The 19475-nt window shown below is 39.1% G+C and overlaps 1 protein-coding gene across 1 annotated transcript in view; it reads right to left on the reverse strand.

The window, feature by feature from the left end:
- Nucleotides 1–19275, reverse strand: part of si (sucrase-isomaltase) — a 59855-nt gene extending 40580 nt beyond the window's left edge. The window contains exons 1-14 of the mRNA XM_084951189.1: nt 19103–19275; nt 18828–18913; nt 18521–18641; nt 17805–17914; nt 17083–17234; nt 10897–11068; nt 10502–10601; nt 9725–9837; nt 9476–9601; nt 7340–7471; nt 6966–7085; nt 3810–3923; nt 3523–3607; nt 2440–2557 (exon numbers count right to left, since the gene is read on the reverse strand). Coding sequence (XP_084807315.1) covers nt 2440–2557; nt 3523–3607; nt 3810–3923; nt 6966–7085; nt 7340–7471; nt 9476–9601; nt 9725–9837; nt 10502–10601; nt 10897–11068; nt 17083–17234; nt 17805–17914; nt 18521–18641; nt 18828–18913; nt 19103–19223 — 1670 coding nt within the window. The 5' untranslated portion in view covers nt 19224–19275. The remainder of the gene's footprint in view (nt 1–2439; nt 2558–3522; nt 3608–3809; nt 3924–6965; nt 7086–7339; nt 7472–9475; nt 9602–9724; nt 9838–10501; nt 10602–10896; nt 11069–17082; nt 17235–17804; nt 17915–18520; nt 18642–18827; nt 18914–19102) is intronic.
- Nucleotides 19276–19475: the final 200 nt, after the last annotated feature.

Genomic DNA, 19475 nt, shown 5'->3' on the forward strand with positions numbered 1-19475 from the left:
GCTGCAAAAACCCACAGAGCCCAGAAGCCAGCGCAACAAATTCTGGATCCTTTGCTTTTAGTTAGCATTAGCAGCACATCCTGCGTCCGATGTGAAAGGACTTTTATGCTGCGCACTGTGACTCACAGCAATGGTCCCGGGTCAGCCCTGACTTTGTGTTAAACTAATCCTAAAGTAATAATGGTATTTCTAACCACTGATATACCACAACTTTATCCTTTCAACAGCTGCTGAAAGTTAGGGGACCTAGCTGCTATTGGATATTTATATAGAGATCCTCCAGCTTCAAACTGTATTACCCTTCAAGGACCTGCAGTTCAAAAAAGTGCCCCTCCGACAGCCAGACCCATCTGTTCTCTGATTGGATTGTTACATTTGTGATTGACATGACATTGACCAATCAGATGAAAGGAATAAAAATAGGGCAAAAATTCGTACTTGTAACTTCCAGGGTTTTTTTTTGGCTAAGTCCACACACAAATCTTTTTTACGCACACACAAATTCTTTTTACGTATACAAATCTTTTTTACACACACACAAATCTTTCTTACACGTACAAATCTTTTTTACACACACACAAATCTTTCTTACACATACAAATCTTTTTTACACACACACAAATTCTTTTTACACATACAAATCCTGATTTATAAGTACAAAATATTTATGACCACATTTTGAGCCCATACAGTTTCCTTCACCATTATTCTGGATCCACAATGCTGTCTTAGGTCTACAAATTGTATTAAACCAACCTGTCAAACTGTAACTTTGAATCATGTCTCTTGTGGGGATGGGTATCGTTTAGGTTTTATCCGATACCAGTACCAAACCGGTACTTTTGAAATGGTGCCGGTGCTTAAACGGTGCTCGAACCGATGCTTAAACAATGAAGAACACAAACTTTGTCCAAAAACCTCTCATGTTTAGCTGTTTCCCACTTTTTCTTTGGTCATTTTAGCCTTTTTGGCCAGGGTGAAGGGAGTATCCGCCATTAAATAAGAAGACAGCCGCATGTAACTACTACGGTGTTTGCTAGTTCACCTTACATGCGTTAATTTAATAACCTTAGCCTACTCAGCGTAAATTACACACGAACAACATTAAGCTACTGACCCAGAGAAGAACGGCTGCTGCTGCCATCATCATCCATCATTATTTCTGCTACACTGGCAGGGCTAGGGGCCAGGACTCTCCTCTTCGGGTTTTTGGGGGATGTTGCTAACTCCGGGACCGATAACAGGCACCACACCCGCAGTAGATGTGCTCGATGTGAGGTCTCGCAGCAAGCTATCAAATACGGTGCATTTCTCGGCTTTTAAAAAAACGCTATGCGTCGCCAGGTGTTTCATCAGATTCGAGGTGTTACCTCCTTTGCACAGTATCAGCTTAAAGCACTTGTTGCAGGCTGCTGAGTTTGCATCTTTTGCTGTGAAGTACAGCCAGACTGACCGCTTCGCCTTGGGCATTTTTAATCTGTAGCTCTGGTCTAAAAGAACGTACGTACCTGGGCCCGCCTACTACGCTCGCAAAGGTAAAATGATTGGCTGGAATCCAAAGTGTGTGACATCTCAGGAAAAAAAAGCACCGAAATAAAGCACCGAAATGTGCGCTGCTTTTCGGTCTGGTTACTACCGTTTATGTCAGTACCGGTACCCATCCCTAGTCTCTTGGTTCTTTAAATGCTGGCTGGCTAGGGAACTTTATTTTATTTTCCCCAGTGTTTTTCTGTCTGCTGAGTATCTTGTCTCTACGAAGAACTCCCACTGCATTGCCTTGGACTGCAGGTAGTGATGGTAGGCCTTGTTCTGCTCTCTGGAGGATCAGCAATGGGCTCAGAGGCCACTGTAATAAGAAATTGCAGTAGGCCAAAAAATGGCTCATAAACATCTATGCCAAATTCAGCAAGGTTGCTGAGAACAAGGACTACTGTAGTTCAAGACAATGGAATTGGAGCCCTTCAACAGCATTCAGATAAAGAAATAAGATGAACCAATGCTAACTGGTTAGCAAGTATAAAACATTAATAATAATAAACCTGCGTATGGTGAAGCACCTTTTTATCCCTCCCCAACAGATTGCCAGCACCAACAGTATATTTAATACTCCTTTCTAAGTTTGTGCACATAATGGGCCATTAAACTGTTTCAGCGCCAGACGCCAATGAGAAATTCATTCAAACACACTGGAAGCTAGACTCATTAAAACAAGTTTTCGGATTTAACACATTGAAGTCAAGTCAACTGCTCTGGACTTTAGCACAATGGGTCAGTGACATCTGATTCTACAACTCTTGATTTAGAAAATTATGTATATTACATTATTTTCACAGTGTATTTTGAGTTTCCCAGAGACTCAATATACTGAATGGGTGGCAGAAAGTTGGCCTTCGTAGCACAACCTGAACTCTTCCTGTCATTGATTATTGATATACTCACTTTTCACTAGCCAGCACCATAGAGTAGCCGTACAGACTGTGGACATCATAATGGTTTCCCCAAGACTGCTTGGCATCCATACACAGAGTCTTACTGTACATCAAGTTGTCCAGAATGTCTGAGGGAGAGAAAAGATAAAGGAGTGAAGAGCTGGAACAAGGGGTGAGGAGGCATGAAGAGAATACGAAAAACAGTGATGGTGTTGCGATGAAGTAAAAGGACAGAAAGAATGAGATAGACATTGATGTATACTCCTATAGGATGTCAGAGCAATGAGGAAATGACAGAAAAGAGAGCAATGCAGGAAGATGACTAAGGAGGAGGGCAATAACAAGGATGGCATCAGGGGAGCGTGCCTTTTCCAGTTATGATCATCCTATCTGGGACACAGTCAGAATAAAAGACATGGCAGAAGAGTCATTTTCAAAATTCTTCTTAAGGGATCTACAATTCTAGATGAGTTTTCTAGAAAACCATCTAGGATACACTGTGCATGTACAATGACAATAAAGGGCTTTTCTATTATTATGTGTGCTAGTGTAGCTAATTTATCAAGTTGTGTAAAATATTTGGGCGATGACCTGCATTTCTATGGTATCCTTTGTTTCTTTGTATTAAATGCATACCAGTATGACTAGTTTTCACAGAAAAGGCAGAAAATGGGGAAAAAATGAAAATCATTAAAACCTGCATCTTTTACTGACATGTGCCCCTTTTGAATTAGGTAGCCACAAAATAAATAAATAATTAACTTAATTAATAATAATACTACTAATAATAGATTACTAATTAAAAATTATTATAATTAATTATAACTGCAGAGTTTAGTTGCCATAGTAAATTATTTTCTACTCTTTCTTGAAATATAATTTCTATAGTTCAGGGCCTCTTCTTTGGTATTTTAGTAGCATAATATTCAGTTTGCATTTTCTTGAGTTATATTTTAAATGACTGCCCAGCTTTTTCTGGATTTCTTTTTTTTTTTTCCTTCTAAAAGCCACAATTTACAGCTATAAGAACAGCTAAGTACGTCAAATGATTAGCATGATCATGGCTCAGAAGGTAAAAAACAACATCTCTTACTTGGAATGAATGGAGGGTAGTTGAGGTTGTTTGAAGCACAGCCCTTTGCTGATCCTTGCTTGAAATTAGAGACCTCATTCATGTCCTGCAAGGACATATAGTAGATTTCAGTGAGAGGACTTTTGTTTTGTTTAAAGACGGTTATGAAGTTTTTTTTTTTTTCATGTTTGTTAAGTTAACAAAATTCTTATTATTAATGCTCTTTCTTGGCCCTTGGCCATTTTGACAATTTTCGGTCAGGACACAACTATTCATACCTCCGTTTTCTGTATTCAAAACTGACTTACAATCCACAGTGCATCATGTTTGACCTCCCTGTAGAATCGCTCATACTCATCCACCCACCAATCTATGCAGGCTTGGCTGGTGTAATCTGGAAATACAGCCTCTCCTGGCCACACCTTTGAGGGAGAGAATGTGAGAAAAAAAAAAACCTTGACTAGTCTACATTAGTTAACATCACTCACAGTTTTGTGTCAGTTCTGTGTAGGTGTAAGTACAATTTTTTTTTATTTATGTGCTCATTTTTTATGCACTTAACATATATGGATGTGAAACATGGCTGAAACAAAGCAGCAATTTAGTCTGCAAAATAATCTATATCAACATAACACAACATCACCAATCAACATAACAGGGCACGATCAGTCAAAATTATGAGCTCTGCAAGAAAAATATAAATGTTCCTATGTAGATGTTGCAGGACCAGCTTAGGGAAGTGGCAATGACAGAAAATAGAGGACAGATGAAATACAGGAGAAGAGGGATTGATGAGAGAGAGATGGCTAAGGAGAAAAGGGATAAAGAGACAAATGAGTTGAGGAAGAGTAGAAAGGAGAGGAGAAATCGATAATGCAATAGAAATCTCCAGACGTGACTGTGTGTTAGAAGTCGTCCTTAATGACATGTATTGAGAAAAATGATTAATCCACTGAGAAAGGAGGAGTTTTTGTGCGTTTGTGTGTGTGTGTATGTTTGTGTGTGTGTATGTGGCTGTATTTCTGTATGTGAACACTCTTGAAGAGCGCACTAGATATTAAATCTCAAGGTTGCTCCACTCTAGCTATCTTTTACCTTTACTTCCATGGGCAATAACTTTACAACCTAGTTTTCAGCAAAGACATGAATCATACTTATGTATGCTCATGTGCTTGCAGACACACACACAGACACCCCCACACACCCACACCTACACACACACACACACACACACACCTACACACACACACAAAGATTTATAGGCAGATGTTTTTGGCAGATGGTCAGAAATCCAAGGTCAAAGCTTATTGATAGTCCCTTGCAGATGCTTTCCCTTGCATCTTTTTTTGAGCCCTTCCTTCCTTCAAGACCAGATTTTGTAATCTCCAGCTGCGTACTAATACTGACAACAGGATAAGTAAAGTGCTGTCATTTGTAGCTGCATATCTCACTGTTTCTTTTACTGTTTTTTATGGTCTTTTGTCTGTCAGTCTGTCTCTCGAAGTTGTTATCCACCTGTCTCTCTTCTCTTCTACTGCTATCAGTCCCTCTGCCTACCTTCTTTCCAAAGTCTCTTTCTACATTGCATATCGTCTACCCCCTTCTTTTTTGTCTGTATCTGATAACCTATCTATTTTGTCTCTTCTGTCTCTTTGCTTCCTGTGCATGTCTCTGTCACCATGCCACAGTAAGACAGCCAGTCTGTTTCCCTTTACATTTTCATCTAATCCATTATTTGTGTTTCTCTGACTGTCTGCACATACCCCTTTCTCTGTGCATGTTTCTGTCAACAGTTAAACCTCCCTTTAAATCCACATAGGTTTCTTTTAGCTCTCCCTACTGCCCTTTATTTTAACTCTCATCTATCTTTACTTTTGTGGTATGAACAGAAATGTCCACCTGTTTGAATGAGGTCCTGCTATGATTTTACTCAGGCACTCCAACATGGGTGCCACCAGGAAAAGCTTTTATCTACATATTTCTCAGCAATTATTATCTATTTTAAAAGCAGAATATATACCAGGTCTGTTTCAGTGCCTACCTGATTACAGAGGCAGCAACAGCAGAGGTTGTTGGCAGAGACACTTGAATGTTCACAATGAGAATACATAGAACTGCATATGTAAATAAACTGCACAAGTATGGCCACACTTGTGTGCAGAAACAAACCACAAATTACAAAAAAGTTTTTTTAACCCACACAGCTGGATGCACATAAATGAATGCAGGGACTATGGGTCTTTTCTTTCTACCTTTCTCTGTATTTCTCACCATTACACATTCACACACAGGCCTACACACACACACGCACAGACCCATGGCTAATGTGTGATGTGGTGATGCAGAACTTTTTAAGATTAAGCACTAATGCAGAATCAATGCATATGTTTGACCTGTTATAAACAGGATGAAAAAACTATTAACAGTGGGGCAGGGTCTCGCTATGTGCATAATCAGAAGCAACACTAAAGAAAGTATTGAGCAAGACATTTTACTCCGCACTTCCACTCTCTTTTTAAAAAAATGTTCTCAGCGGGGAAAAGGATCTCTCAATGAATATATTTATGTTCTATGATTGTTCTATGGAAAATTATTTTCCACGAGAACAAAGCTGTGACCTTGCATCAAATATCAGCTGATTGTGTCAGTAATATATACAGTCCTGTAAAGAGCTATGTGTGCTATTATTGCTTCAATAGAAATTAAGAGGATAAGTAGCAGGAAGGAGCTACTAGTCAACAGAGCTACAAACTATAGATGAAGTAAAGATATTTGTACTGCTTACACTTTCAAAAAAGATTCATTACCTCTAGGGGAGGTATCGATTATTTTGCATCATTGCATGCCTTTCAGGAATTAAACCAGACTGAATCTATATAGTGGGAACCATACCACACACAACCCTACTGGTATATCTACTGGTGCTTATATTTAGTTTTTCACATGACTGCATAAAGTCCTTTATTTTTTACAACTGTTTTAAATTGTTCATAAAAGTTTATATAGTAAAATAAAAGTTTTTAAAGTTATAGTTCACATAGTTTTGTTAATTTTATTATTAGTTAACCCTTTATGAGTCCCCCAAGGTTAAATAAATAACAGACTATGATGAGTCATTTGGATGCCAGTCAAACTGTTTGACTGTCTGATTTAATCAAAATCTGTTATGCTTTTTTATGTTTTGGCTTAAGCAGCTGAAAGGTTTGAAAGGCTTTAGCTTAAAAAGCCAAATTTGATAACTGAAAGAATATGCTAATATATAACCTCTATTTTCATAAGCCTTAAAAGTAGCGGACTCTAAACTGTTTGAAAATAGTTCCCATTCATTCCTGTGTTTAATTTTGATTGAAAGCACAGTTGAAGTTTCAAAGTTAATTAAGTAATTTTCTTTTTAAGTGAGTTTCCTCTTGTTTGTTGTGTGCATGTAATTATTTAAATTAGGTTTGTGCACAAATGTGGCTCACCTCTCCTATTAGAGGAGTCACTCCATCTGATTCAGTGACCCAAGCATTTTTCGCAGTTCCACGGTCATAGGACTCATACGGAGCATCCCCAACCCTCTTACTGGTGGCTATTGCTGGATCCTGTCAAAATAATATAAGTTGAAAACAAATCAGTAAATACATAACAATTACACAGCACCATTGGCATGATTTTGAATTGTTATTTGTTGTATCTGATGTTACAAAGATTGTGTACTGTATTATTGTATCATCACACATTATATACAGAGCTCACATCACAAACTTGCTTGTAATACAAGAATAAGTTCATGTAGTAATGTTTGTTAACATGTCCATTACATAAATTATTTTGTGAACAGCAAAGTATTTCTTACCAGGATAAGGATATATTTCTGCCCCTTCTCATGGAGGTATTCAGCAAACTGTGGAAGTTCTGCAAACTTCACCTTGTCATAGGTGAAATCCTTTTTATCCTCCATGTAGTCTATGTCAGTATATTGAATGTCCTGCATAGGGTAAAGAAAAATGCTGCATTGGTATGTGATGTGCATGCATTTTTTACTTCAGAAATTATATAGGCTAGCATAGCCAAAATCTTTGTGTTTCAAAAAAAGCTTTAAATCTAATAGCATATGAAGTTAATTTACCAAGTTTTATATATGCATTAACCCTTGTGAGTTAATTTCAAATGAGTTTTAGAAATGGGCATTAGATATTCAAAGCTTCTTTTGAAATACAAAACTTTTGGCATGACTTCTATTTATTAAAATTAAATTTGCATCTTGGATTGCAGTGTAATAGATTCCAAATTTCTCATAATGCCTCCTAAATGTACCCACTCGTGTTTTTTTTCTTTTTGTGCTTAATTTTGGCACATCTGCTAAAAAGAATCATCATTTTCAGCATTACTTAAATGTGTCTTTCACGCTGTATATTTTCATCTTAACATAGCTAGCAAAAGAAATATTGAACATTTGCATAGAGTCTTACTAACAGAAAGACCTCTGATGGACTTTTGGAGACCTAATGTGAGTGCAAACAACTTTGGTAATGTGCTGCTAAACCTTGGGAGGACAATAGCAATGTTAACACAGTCTTCCTTTTTTGCCAGGGTGTGACTTTATGCTTGCTCTCTGTCTGTTGCCTGCCAAAATCTACTTCATATCGATGGAGCAGATGGTTTGGAAGGCTCTGCCAGATCCTTCCTCTAATGGTAATCAGCTCCAGACATATTAGGGAGAATGTGATAATACCCTCTGTGGTCTATCTAATGGTTATCAAACATGTCCCTGAGTACAGCCGGAGAGAAAGCAGCTGCATCCTAATGTCTTTGGATATGAAAAAAGAGATTGGAGATTATAAGAGTGAAATATTGAGATGGGTTGGAAATTTGTTTGCATTTGAGCGTTAGATAAAACAGAGTTCAAATGACACCCTCGACTGTTGCCATCACTGCTGAGTTGTGATAGAGTTAAAATGTTTTATTGGGACACATAAAGAACATGGATAGGAGTCTACCTTAGTAATTAAAGACAAAAATGTACAGCATTGCAAAAGACTCGGTATCGAAAAGACTCTTAGCAGTTACCTCTCATGGCTCGACAAAGATAAGCAGTAGGGCTCATTCCAAAGAAAATGTCAACTAGAATTGATATTTACCAAATGTCTCAGAAAGGAATAGGCACTGGAGTAGTTTTAGCATTCAGTTCAGCGTGAATGAGATAATGAAAGGAAGTCGATCGATTGATCTTTGATCGCCACTAACATTCAGTGACGTATGAAAAATAGTGATCCCAGGATTGAACTTATATAGCCCAGCAGACTCGCCATTATTTGACAGAAAGCTGGATTACCCTGTGTAAGCTAAAGGCCATCCCTATCATTCTGTCTGTCTGTCGAATTCCTGTTTCCACCTTCGTATCACGTCTCCACAGATAGTGTAGTGGTTAAGGCTCTTGCCTCCGGAACCACACAGTGGTGCATGAGTGCTTCAAATTTAACAAGGGGTGCACAAGGTGAAGTATTGATTCCCCACATTCCCCGACCTCTGAAAGCTTTACAATTGTGGTAGTAGTCAAAGGAATCCCTCTCTATAAAAACCACGCATTGCCACTACATTTCACACACTCGAGTTTTAAAATGCATGTTTTCTAAGGAAGAAACAAAGAACTAGGAAGAAGTAAAAGGCCAGGTGATGTCAGTGACACCAAGTCACATGTTTTCTGTTTCCAGAATGTTCATCATGATCACATGGTCAGTAACAGTGGTATGTAAATGGACCCTACATTTATTACATACAATGCATGATATTGTGATATAATGGAGGTAAAATATGTAAGCAAAGTTGCTCAACATTTTATCAAAATATTATAAGGACAAAATCACAGATGTTTATGGGGGCGGCAGTAGCTCTGACAGCAATTTTAGATAGTCTGAAGAAAATGTTTTTCTAAAATATGCATGTTATGAAAGACAAATAAGGAATAAAAACCAAGCAGACAGAATCTTACATATGGAAGATCCACAGCACGGTTCCTCTCCACTGTTTCCTTGACTATACTGAGGTTGCCGTAGTTCCACCGAGAAAGCTGGAATCCCAGTGACCAGTAGGCAGGAATGACAGGCTTGCCAATGAGCTGAATAGAACGATTGGAAATACTTTTAATGCAATTACCACGTCAAGGCAACACAAAACCCACTTCACCCAACAGTATTAACCAGAAAACCTGCCAGACATATTTCTGTATTTAGAAAATCACCTCGAGGAATTCATGCACCACTTGTTCTGGTGTGTCACCAAAGAAAATGTAGAAGTCAAGCACCCCTCCAATTGTCCTGTAGGTCACAGCTGGGGCGGGCTGCAGTGTCACATCTGGTGAAAACACAGAGACAAAACGTATAAGTATCAGTATTATGTTTAAAAAGAAATTACAACCCCAAATTGATTGTAAACCATTGTGTACCACCGGTCCTCTGCTTTGATAAAACAACTTTCTTGTTGTTTTAATTCTTCAGAGAATTATTACTTTAGACCTAAACACAATTGTATAAGGAGGACATATCAGTCAATTCCTATGGAAATCAATATATTAAAAAAAACTTACATGAAGCAACTGTAAGCATAAGCGACTGAAACATGTCAGTGGGAATCACTAATGCTTTCAGTCATCTCCTTCTCAGAATAAAACAGTCATGAAATATTCTCTTTGATTTGTCAGCACAATTCTTTGATTGATGCAACAGTAGCTCCTTTTGTGTTGGGGGATGAGGATTAACTGGCGGTTCGTATGCCCTTGAACCATTTAGAGATGATTTTCTTGTCCCGATGTTACATGTATCAGTGTAAACATACTGTATGTTTGTACTTTTTTGGCAGTATGTATGAGAGTGCTTGTGCACATACATTCTGTGGTTTTTAAACACAGTGCTGCTCAAATGTTTTTTATGTGCATTTGTTTGCATGCTCAAACCCATGTGTATTTTCTTTTATCCAAGTACCAACAAGTGTTCTTGCATTTGTGTTAGCGTAACTTTACCCATAGCATTGCTGTTCAGGAGAAAGACCCCAAATGACTTCCCACTATTATCTTCCAGACAGAGGAAAAAGGGATAGTGTCCATAGAGGTTATGTGTTCCCTGTAGAGAAGAAAGGAGGAGACAAATGAATATAGGGCATTGGTGCCTTGTGAGACCACCATGTGGGAGACTTACTGAAACTGAGGGGGTGCCTACACGGCATAATCAGCTTACAAGGCATTCAATTATAAGCCTTTTGTGAAGGCAAATGCACATGTAAAACACACATGTAAACATGCCACACACGCACAACTAAGCAGGCCTTATTTTAAGCACATATGTCTCTTTGTGTGTGTGTGTGTGTGTGTGTGTGTGTGTGTGTGTGTGTGTGTGTGTGTGCGCGCGCTGTCTTTACCCCATTAGGAAAAGCATCTCTTGTGAAAATTGGCCAGGTTCTCCAGTTTGTGTCATGCCGATATTGCCTATGGACATGCTCCCCCAGGCCATAAATATTATGGGATGGGAGCTTAGCAGACAGCTGTATGTACTGGTCTTCAAACACAATTGGAGCCATTCTAGTGTCAAACCTGAATGTCAAACCAGAAAAAAAGTAAAGTTAAGTAGGAAGTGAAGAGACACACTGATGCACTGGGATGTGGAATAAGGGAGAGCAGATAAGAGTGAATTTGTGTGAGACACAAAAATAAAGAAAATGAGCATGAGATGGAGCAAGAAGAGAGTGGGAATGAGACAGAGACTGTTACGTCCCCACATGAAAGCTAGGCGAAGAGGGAGGGGGACAGTAACAGTTGGATCCGGGTTGAAATGAAAAGGACGCCAGGCAGAGGTGTTTAACACAAAATAAATCTTTATTATAATTAATTAACCCAATAATCATATAAGCAGTAACAACAGAAAGAGACAGCAATGCTGCTTTAATGACAAATCAGACAGGCCAACCCAAAGAGATGGTGACCGCTTCAACTAAGAAAACAACTATAAGGCTTCAATAGAAAAAGACAGCAACGCTGCTATTAGGAATAACCAGGCAGGCCAAACCAAGAAATGGAGGCCGCCGTCATTTAAGCAAAACCACTGCCCAGTTGAGTTACTCACAAAAAGCCACGCACAGTGGGGCTGGTCACACTCTCTCACTCACTCACACACCCACCCACCCACACACACAAACACACACACACACACACACACACACACACAGCAGGCCTTTTCCACACCTAGACCAGACTCACTGCTCTCCTCCAGCTTATATCACCTCTGGAGGGTAATTGGTGGTAAACGAGGGCAGATGAGCAGCAGGTGTGCTCTAAAGGAGAAGGCAGGGGCTACATAGCTTTGTCAAAGGGCCCACAACTACCGCAAAGTTCTTACAAAAACAGCGATAGTATCCACTCATGCCCAGGAACCGCTTTAGCTCCCGCCTAAAGGCTGGGGCTGGGTAGCTGAGGACAACCTCGACTTTTGCCTCTACCGGGCGAACCTGCCCGAAACCCAGCGACAGGTATTACAATACCTTGCAACATCTGCCTTCATTGCTGGCCAGAAGAAGTGCTGCAGAATACGGTCATACGTTTTAGTTACCCCCAAATGTCCTGACCATGAATGATCATGGGCTAATTGTAGCACATGCTGACGCAAACTAGCCGGGACCACTATCTGTTGGACTACACTCCAGTCCTCCCCTGGCTTTGAGGTCCACCTGTTAACAGGAGAAGCGATTTTAATCAACCCCATCCCTTTTGGCTTACGTGGTGTTGAGGCTGGCTGTCTTCGCCTGTAGGCCTCGCAGTCCTCTATTAAATGGCCAGATTTAAAACAGTAAAAACATTTCTGGTCTTACCTGGGACGAGGCACAGGTACCTCTCCCCTTGTGTCTTGCTCACCACTAGCACCGCTAGCCTTCGCTAGGGTGCCGCGTCGCTCATGCTTAACTCGTCAGCCAGTGTCGCGGCCAGCTGCAACGTGGAGACCTTCTGTTCGTTCAGATGTACTGCCATCCGCTCGGAGATGCAGTTTTTAAATTCCTCAATGAGAATTAACTCCCGTACCGAAACTAGGTCTGCAGCTTTATAGGCCATACACCATCGGTCAAAGAGGACACTCTTTTCCCTCCACCTCAGTGTCACGAAACACAGGGACCAGATGACTATTCCTGCCTACATCAAACTGTACCTCTGTCTGTGACAGCAAGGCCGCCACAGGAGGGGAGGAGGCCTGCTGGAGTTCCAGCTGTCGCAGCTTGACCTTAGTCTCCGCCTCCACCTCCACCTTCTTCAGCTCGACCTCCCTAGCGCTAGCCAGCTCCGCCTCCAAACGCCTAAGCTCTAACTCCTTTTTCAGCTGGAACTCTCTCTCACGCTCCTCCTTTCCCAGTTGGAGACGAGCCAGACGGACTTTGAGCCTAGCATCCTGCTTAGAACCCTCCGATGACTGGGTGGAGAGCGGATCAAAATGGGGCAGTGTCATTGGCCCACAGGTGTAGACACTGGCGGTTCTACGACCTGGCTTGGAACATGAGGCGCTGTACTTGGTCCAGCCGGACTGGGTGTGCTCGGGGGTTCTTGCATTACAACCACCCCCTTCTCCAACAGCCTAGACACCAGAGCGGCCTTCAGCTCCGCTTTGCGTAGACCAGTGGAGACACTGATCCCGTAATATGTTGCCACCTCATGTCTATCCCTCTTCCTACAAACATCCAGCAGGGCAAGCGACGGCTTTGCCATAAATCCAGCAATATCAAAAGTGGTCATGAAACTCAAAACGGCCTGCAAAACACAAGCTAACCACTCAAGGGCCACACAACACCTTCACTACACAACCAAAAACAGGCGAAATAAAATGTTGTATCAAGACAACCATTAACTAAAATTCTACCAACCCTCTCCCCAGTCCTGCCTACTCAGAGTCTAGCCTCACCTAGCTTCTGGAGCTTCTGGAGCAGAGACATTTTGACAAATTGAGTTGCAGAAAAAAAAAAAACAGCGAGTAGACAGGCCATCCCATCAAGCTCTAATAAGCCCTCTGGGTAGCATTTCTGTAGTCTTCAAAACAAGACATACACTGGTTACTGAAATACCGAGCCTGCAGCTGTCAGATATTACAAGTAAAGGTTTTAAATGCAGTAAATATATGATATTATTTTCATTTAACATCTTAACCCTAATTCTGTTCCAAAAGATCATTTCCACATGACAGGCACACAGGCTTAATAGTAGAGCAGGGCGATATGGCCAAAAATATTTATCACGATATATATTTGAAAATTTGCGATAACGATATAACTGACGATATAATTGATGCGAAACAAAATACAACTCCACAACATTACTAGCGCAAAAAGACAACCTTCCATTTATTTTCACTTAAACAAGAAGCTGGTTTTTATGTACATTAAAGCTTTATAAAAATTTAACAGTGTAAATGCAAATTCCTTGCTGAAAGTTTAACCAAAAGGCATTTCCAGTAGAAATGGGCTGACATATCCTGAGCATAACCATGTATCATATCCACTGAAGTTAAAAAGAGGTGCTTTGCAACATTAAACTGCAGTGTGCAGTACGTATTTTTCGGACCATAAGGTGCACGGGATTATAAGGCACATTAAGTGAAACAAAGCAGTCAGATAAATCAAACTTTATTAAACTCATTCTTCTTGCTTCCTCCACTTCTGTACCATTGATTCATTAATGTTGAATTCTCTGGCAGCTGCTCTATTCCCATTTTGTTGCAGTATATTAATGATTAACCTCGTATTGTGGATGGATTATCTCAGTTGTTCTCCTGACTGAAGTTTGGTCCATTTACAGCATCCTGCCATGCGATTGCATTTGTCTCTAACTATCAGGAACCTTAACGTTAACTTTTATAAGTGGAAAAGTGTTAGCGTTCATCCTGCAGCTTCACTGTTTATGTTATGCTAACATAGCTGTGTCGCTAGCGATCACGTAGCACATCATTATATAGCAGCTACCCCAAATTCAGTAACCCTACAAACGTCACTGCTGTTTAGTTTCCTGTCTTCATTTATGTTGGAAGTGATAGCAGAGCTGTACGTTTGAATTTTTTCAGAAATCTCTCACTCAGAACATGCTATATCATGTTTAGGTAACTAGCGAAACTAGCGAGCTAACTTCCGCTAGCTTCCTGCTAACTTCTAACTCCGTTAAATGTAATAAATTTTGTTTTTATGGATGCCTGGAAGTTAAACTTCATAGTTACACCTGGTAAAGCAGCAACGCTGATCGTTTTATTAAAGATGAAAGAATTTAGATAGTTTTTAACTCTCAGTGATGCTGCAGTGTTCGTTTGACCTGAGGAATACGGAGTTTAGGACCCAGATTACTCCCAGATTTAAGAGCATCTTAGTCCGACAAATATAACGACGGCCGCTTGCATGTTCTGCAAAAAAATGTGCTTTGTCGTGTATCTGATGGTCAAACACCAAACCAGTTCCACACCACTGAAGTTGCAGCATTTTTACAAACCAATTCTGGTTCATCTGTTTCACTCAACAATCGGCTATGTGCGCATGAAAACAAAGGTACTGCGCATGCGCGTTTTACTCATAACTATCGCGATATTTCATTTTCCTATCGTTGCCTAACATTATACCGGTATTACCGTGAACGGTATAATATGGCCCAGCCCTACTTAATAGAATGATTATGAGCAACATTGACCATTTATCTATATAGTAAATAAATAACAGATGTCGGTGGAATTTAATGCCATAATAAATACCTGGGGTAACCTGCTGCAATTTTTATGATTTAAAAGTAAATATGTAAATATTGTTATCACTGTATTTTATGGACTTTTTACAGTTCATGGCCTGCTTATTCTCATATTCTTATCAAACTATAATTACATTATAACAATTTAGATCTTGGTAAACATTCCATGTGCTTAAAAATCCCACAATGGTTGTCTCTATAGCTATGCTTCACCCACAGTGCCAAAAAGGATTAGTTTGGTTGCTAAATCACAAATAATCTTCATCTGCTTATCTTAAAATTTATCTTGAAAATAATTTTAAAGGCCTGTGACTAAAAGTTGTGTGCAGTGTTGAGAAAGATAAATGCAACTTTTATAAGCAGGTCAAACCAACAACTTTCATTTTATGTAACTGTGACTTTAACTTTAATTGTCTTTCATTATTTCTTTTTTGTAAGTAAAGAGTGTTGAAGAAAATAATTAACTGACTCTTTTTTTTCTTATAGAAACATAACTCAACAATGAAAGAAAGCCAATAAAAGACAAAACACTAAAAGCAAAGGATTAGATAAAATGACTGTTGTACATATTTTGTCATTTTGAAATGTGTTGGCATGTCTGACCAATATGAATTCTCTATTGGCAGTGTAACTTTTGTTTCACCACTTTCTGCCAAGAGCAAAGATCAACTACAGGAGTGTAAACTATCGTTATCAGTATTTTAGAGCACAGAGATTATTCTAAGTATTGAACATTTGCAATCAACCAAAGAAATCCCCGTACACTGTAGAGAGTTTGAATCAGAAAAAAATGGACCTCCTATTTTTTTCATGAAATAACTGTGGACCTCTGTCTACAAGCTATTTTTTATACCAATGGAATTTATTAAAAATAAATATATTTTCCTACATTGAATGAAATGATAAAAACCTCCTTTTAACCTTTCCCCACCAATGATAATAATAATTAGTTTTTTATCAAACAACTGCACAAAGGGCGCCTGGTTGTAAATTTCATTATCGTTACATCCAGGAAGACTGATAAGCCGCAGTGATACCTATATCGATGACATCCACACAATTTGCACCTCTACTATAAATTAAACATTTTCAAAGGTTACTTTGGCTTTCACTTTTCCTGTAAATAAATCCACATTTACCTAGTAGGGAAATTTGTCATGCACCATAAAAGCCAATAATGATGTACAAAACACCATTAGCACTAATGTATGCAATTGTTGTTTTGCTCTATTTATCTGTGTTTGTGTGTTCTGTGGAGGAGTTTGTCACTGCAATGTCACACAGGGCCAACAAAGCATGCACTGAATCAACACGAAAATAATGACTTATTGTTTGAGAAACTGTCTTGTAACATGGAATGGTGTCACCTGCCAGTTTTGCATGACAGTGAGTTGGTGTACTGCTGAGACCACCTTTGTGGCTTTCTTACACATCTGCTTCAAGTGATACACATAACCTGTGGTTCCGAATTTCCAGTGACAAATGTCTAAGGGGACAGTTCTGATAAGTAATAATTGTAATTCTAAATAAATATTTAATAACTCAATTTATCTTATATTAAAATTTCAGTACCATGGCATCTTAGCATTATTATGAAAAATCTCCTCCACACTACGCAATCCCCTGCTGCTATACATGCTTTAACTCAGAAATGCCCTTATCCCTCTTTACTAGCGCAACCATAGTATATAAAAAAATGTATAAAGTACATAAGAAATTATAATAACAATTACCTTAATGTAAATCATGTTTTTTTAATGAATACACACAGTTTGCATAGTCTGATATCTTTTGTATATCCAGTCTGAAACAGCAAATATACATGGTATATACACACAATGAGCACTTACACAACGTTTTGGTTCTCCTCTCTGCGTACAGTAAGGCCAAAGGGTTTCTGTGTGATCTGCAGTGTGTTGTTGATGGGACTGGATGGTGTAGGGTTGAGGCTAAGGATGTGCTCATGGGGGACTTCAAACCTCTTATTGTTGGGATCATAAATCTGAGGGAAAGGAAACAGTCATTTTAGGCAGTGAGACAGAACTCTCGCTGTCTCAGTAATACTCAGTTGTGTATATTTCTATTCTTCATTCTCAACAGCTTTTATGGTAAATGGTAAATGGCCTGTATTTGTATAGCGCTTTACTTAGTCCCTAAGGACCCCAAAGCGCTTTACACTACATTCAGTCATCCACCCATTCACACACACATTCACACACTGGTCATGGCAAGCTACATTGTAGCCACAGCTGCCCTGGGGCGCACTGACAGAGGCGAGGCTGCCGGACACTGGCGCCACCGGGCCCTCTGACCACCACCAGTAGGCAACGGGTGAAGTGTCTTGCCCAAGGACACAACGACCGAGACTGTCCGAGCCGGGGCTCGAAACGGCAACCTTCCGATTACAAGATGAACTGCCAACTCTTGAGCCACGATCTTTTATATTAAAGATACTTTGATTAAACTGCTTCTGAAATGAATAGTGTATCTCATAATTTCTTACTTTGCTGTAAAATCTGGCTCTGCAAACATGTATACAAGAATATAAAGCCAGAATGGTGTCAATGTTCACCTTAAATCTGAGTCGATTCTTTGTCTGCATTTCTGCGTCAATTGCCAGTTCTTTTATGTGTTGACCAAATAGAGATGGAGATTCCATTCTTGTCAGTTTTGCCTTTATAGCTGCAAAAATAAACAGATGACAGAAGTTTAATATGTCATCCGCATAATACAATATATTTACATAATGTAGAAATCAGTTACATAAGAAACATAAGTTTAAAAAATGAAAACAAAACAACAATTCAGTTTTGTTATATTTTATTATAAAGAGAAACTGTGTGAGCAAACATTCGTCAGGGTCAGTCGTTCAATTCAGGTGTAGCACCACATTAAAATCTTCAGGTGAACTTAGACTGGACTTTATTTAAACAATATGTATTGCCAACTTCTTTTACCGCCATGATAAAAGGTTACAGAGTACTTAGTTGGCTCTGTTGTACTAATTTGCATAGTATCCTTAAGCAATACCTTTGCCAAATGGATGTCAAAATGTTTGATGACATTTTAAATTAGATATGGATAAAAAAAAAAGGAATGCTTTCATTTTTATGTGTTGGTTCAATTCCCAACGCATACAAATCTCAGGCTGGGCATAACATGACTGTTTTTGAATATTCTACTGAGTCCAAGCACATACAGACTTCTTTCTATTTATGTGCATATTTTTATCAGTTAGTGAGCACATGACTCTGAATTAAAGAATACAGAGGGGGTTTAAGGTTTTACCATAAGAATTTGGTGTCTCCTGTGATTCCACAGTATATCCATAGTTGGTTGGGAAGAAACACCAGGGAACATTACTCTCATCCCGTGGACTCCAACAACAGCCACGTTCCTGACATTTCTCCTGTTAAGAGTATTGTTGCCAATATAATTATTTGTAGTGTCATTACTGTTACTATTAGAAGTGCTTTTTGTCACAATAGCAAATGCTTAAATTGTGTAAATAATATTTATTTATTTAATTATTCATAAATTAATAAATAAACAAAATCCCCATATACACACTTTACACTTTAGGAAATTAGTTTACCTGTGATGCTCCAGAATCAGGGAAGCAATCTACTCTCTCACCCAGAGGCATGCTGGGACATGTTGGCACAAATGTATCTGTAATTTCTGAGAAAAGAACAATGCAACTAAGTCACAATTATAAAGGGTAAACCTTGTAATTTTTCAAACTGACATTAGTGTGCAGATTATTCTCTGGTTTAGAAATGATAATCATGTGAGCAAAAGAAAAGTAAAGGAGGAAGTGATTTTATGTTGCTTAAAACTTAGATGTGTATTTCTCTGTGGTCCACCTACCTTCTTTCACACCAGATTGTCCCGTGGCAAACAGAACTATGAATGCGATTGATATCACAGTCGTAATCGTAAACATCACCATTAACATCACCTCCAACTTAGAGAAGCGTTTTTTCGCCATCTAACAGAGAAAAAATGCACAAGAACAAAATATTCATACGTACACAGTGATTACAAAGGCCAGCATCATTAACACTCGTTAATGATAGCAAGTTTACTACAGGCAAGGTCTCAGAGGTACAAAAACCTTTAGCTGCTTAATGATGCCCATTGGCAGGAGGCACACTCACAGACGTGCAAAAAAATAAAAATAAATAAAAACATATTTAACACACACATGCATTTTCCTTCCATTAACCTTGAATTTTTGGCA

Source organism: Perissodus microlepis, chromosome 14 (assembly GCF_051167445.1).
Source record: "Perissodus microlepis isolate ML-2025 ecotype Zambia chromosome 14, ASM5116744v1, whole genome shotgun sequence".
Lineage (NCBI taxonomy): Eukaryota > Metazoa > Chordata > Actinopteri > Cichliformes > Cichlidae > Perissodus > Perissodus microlepis.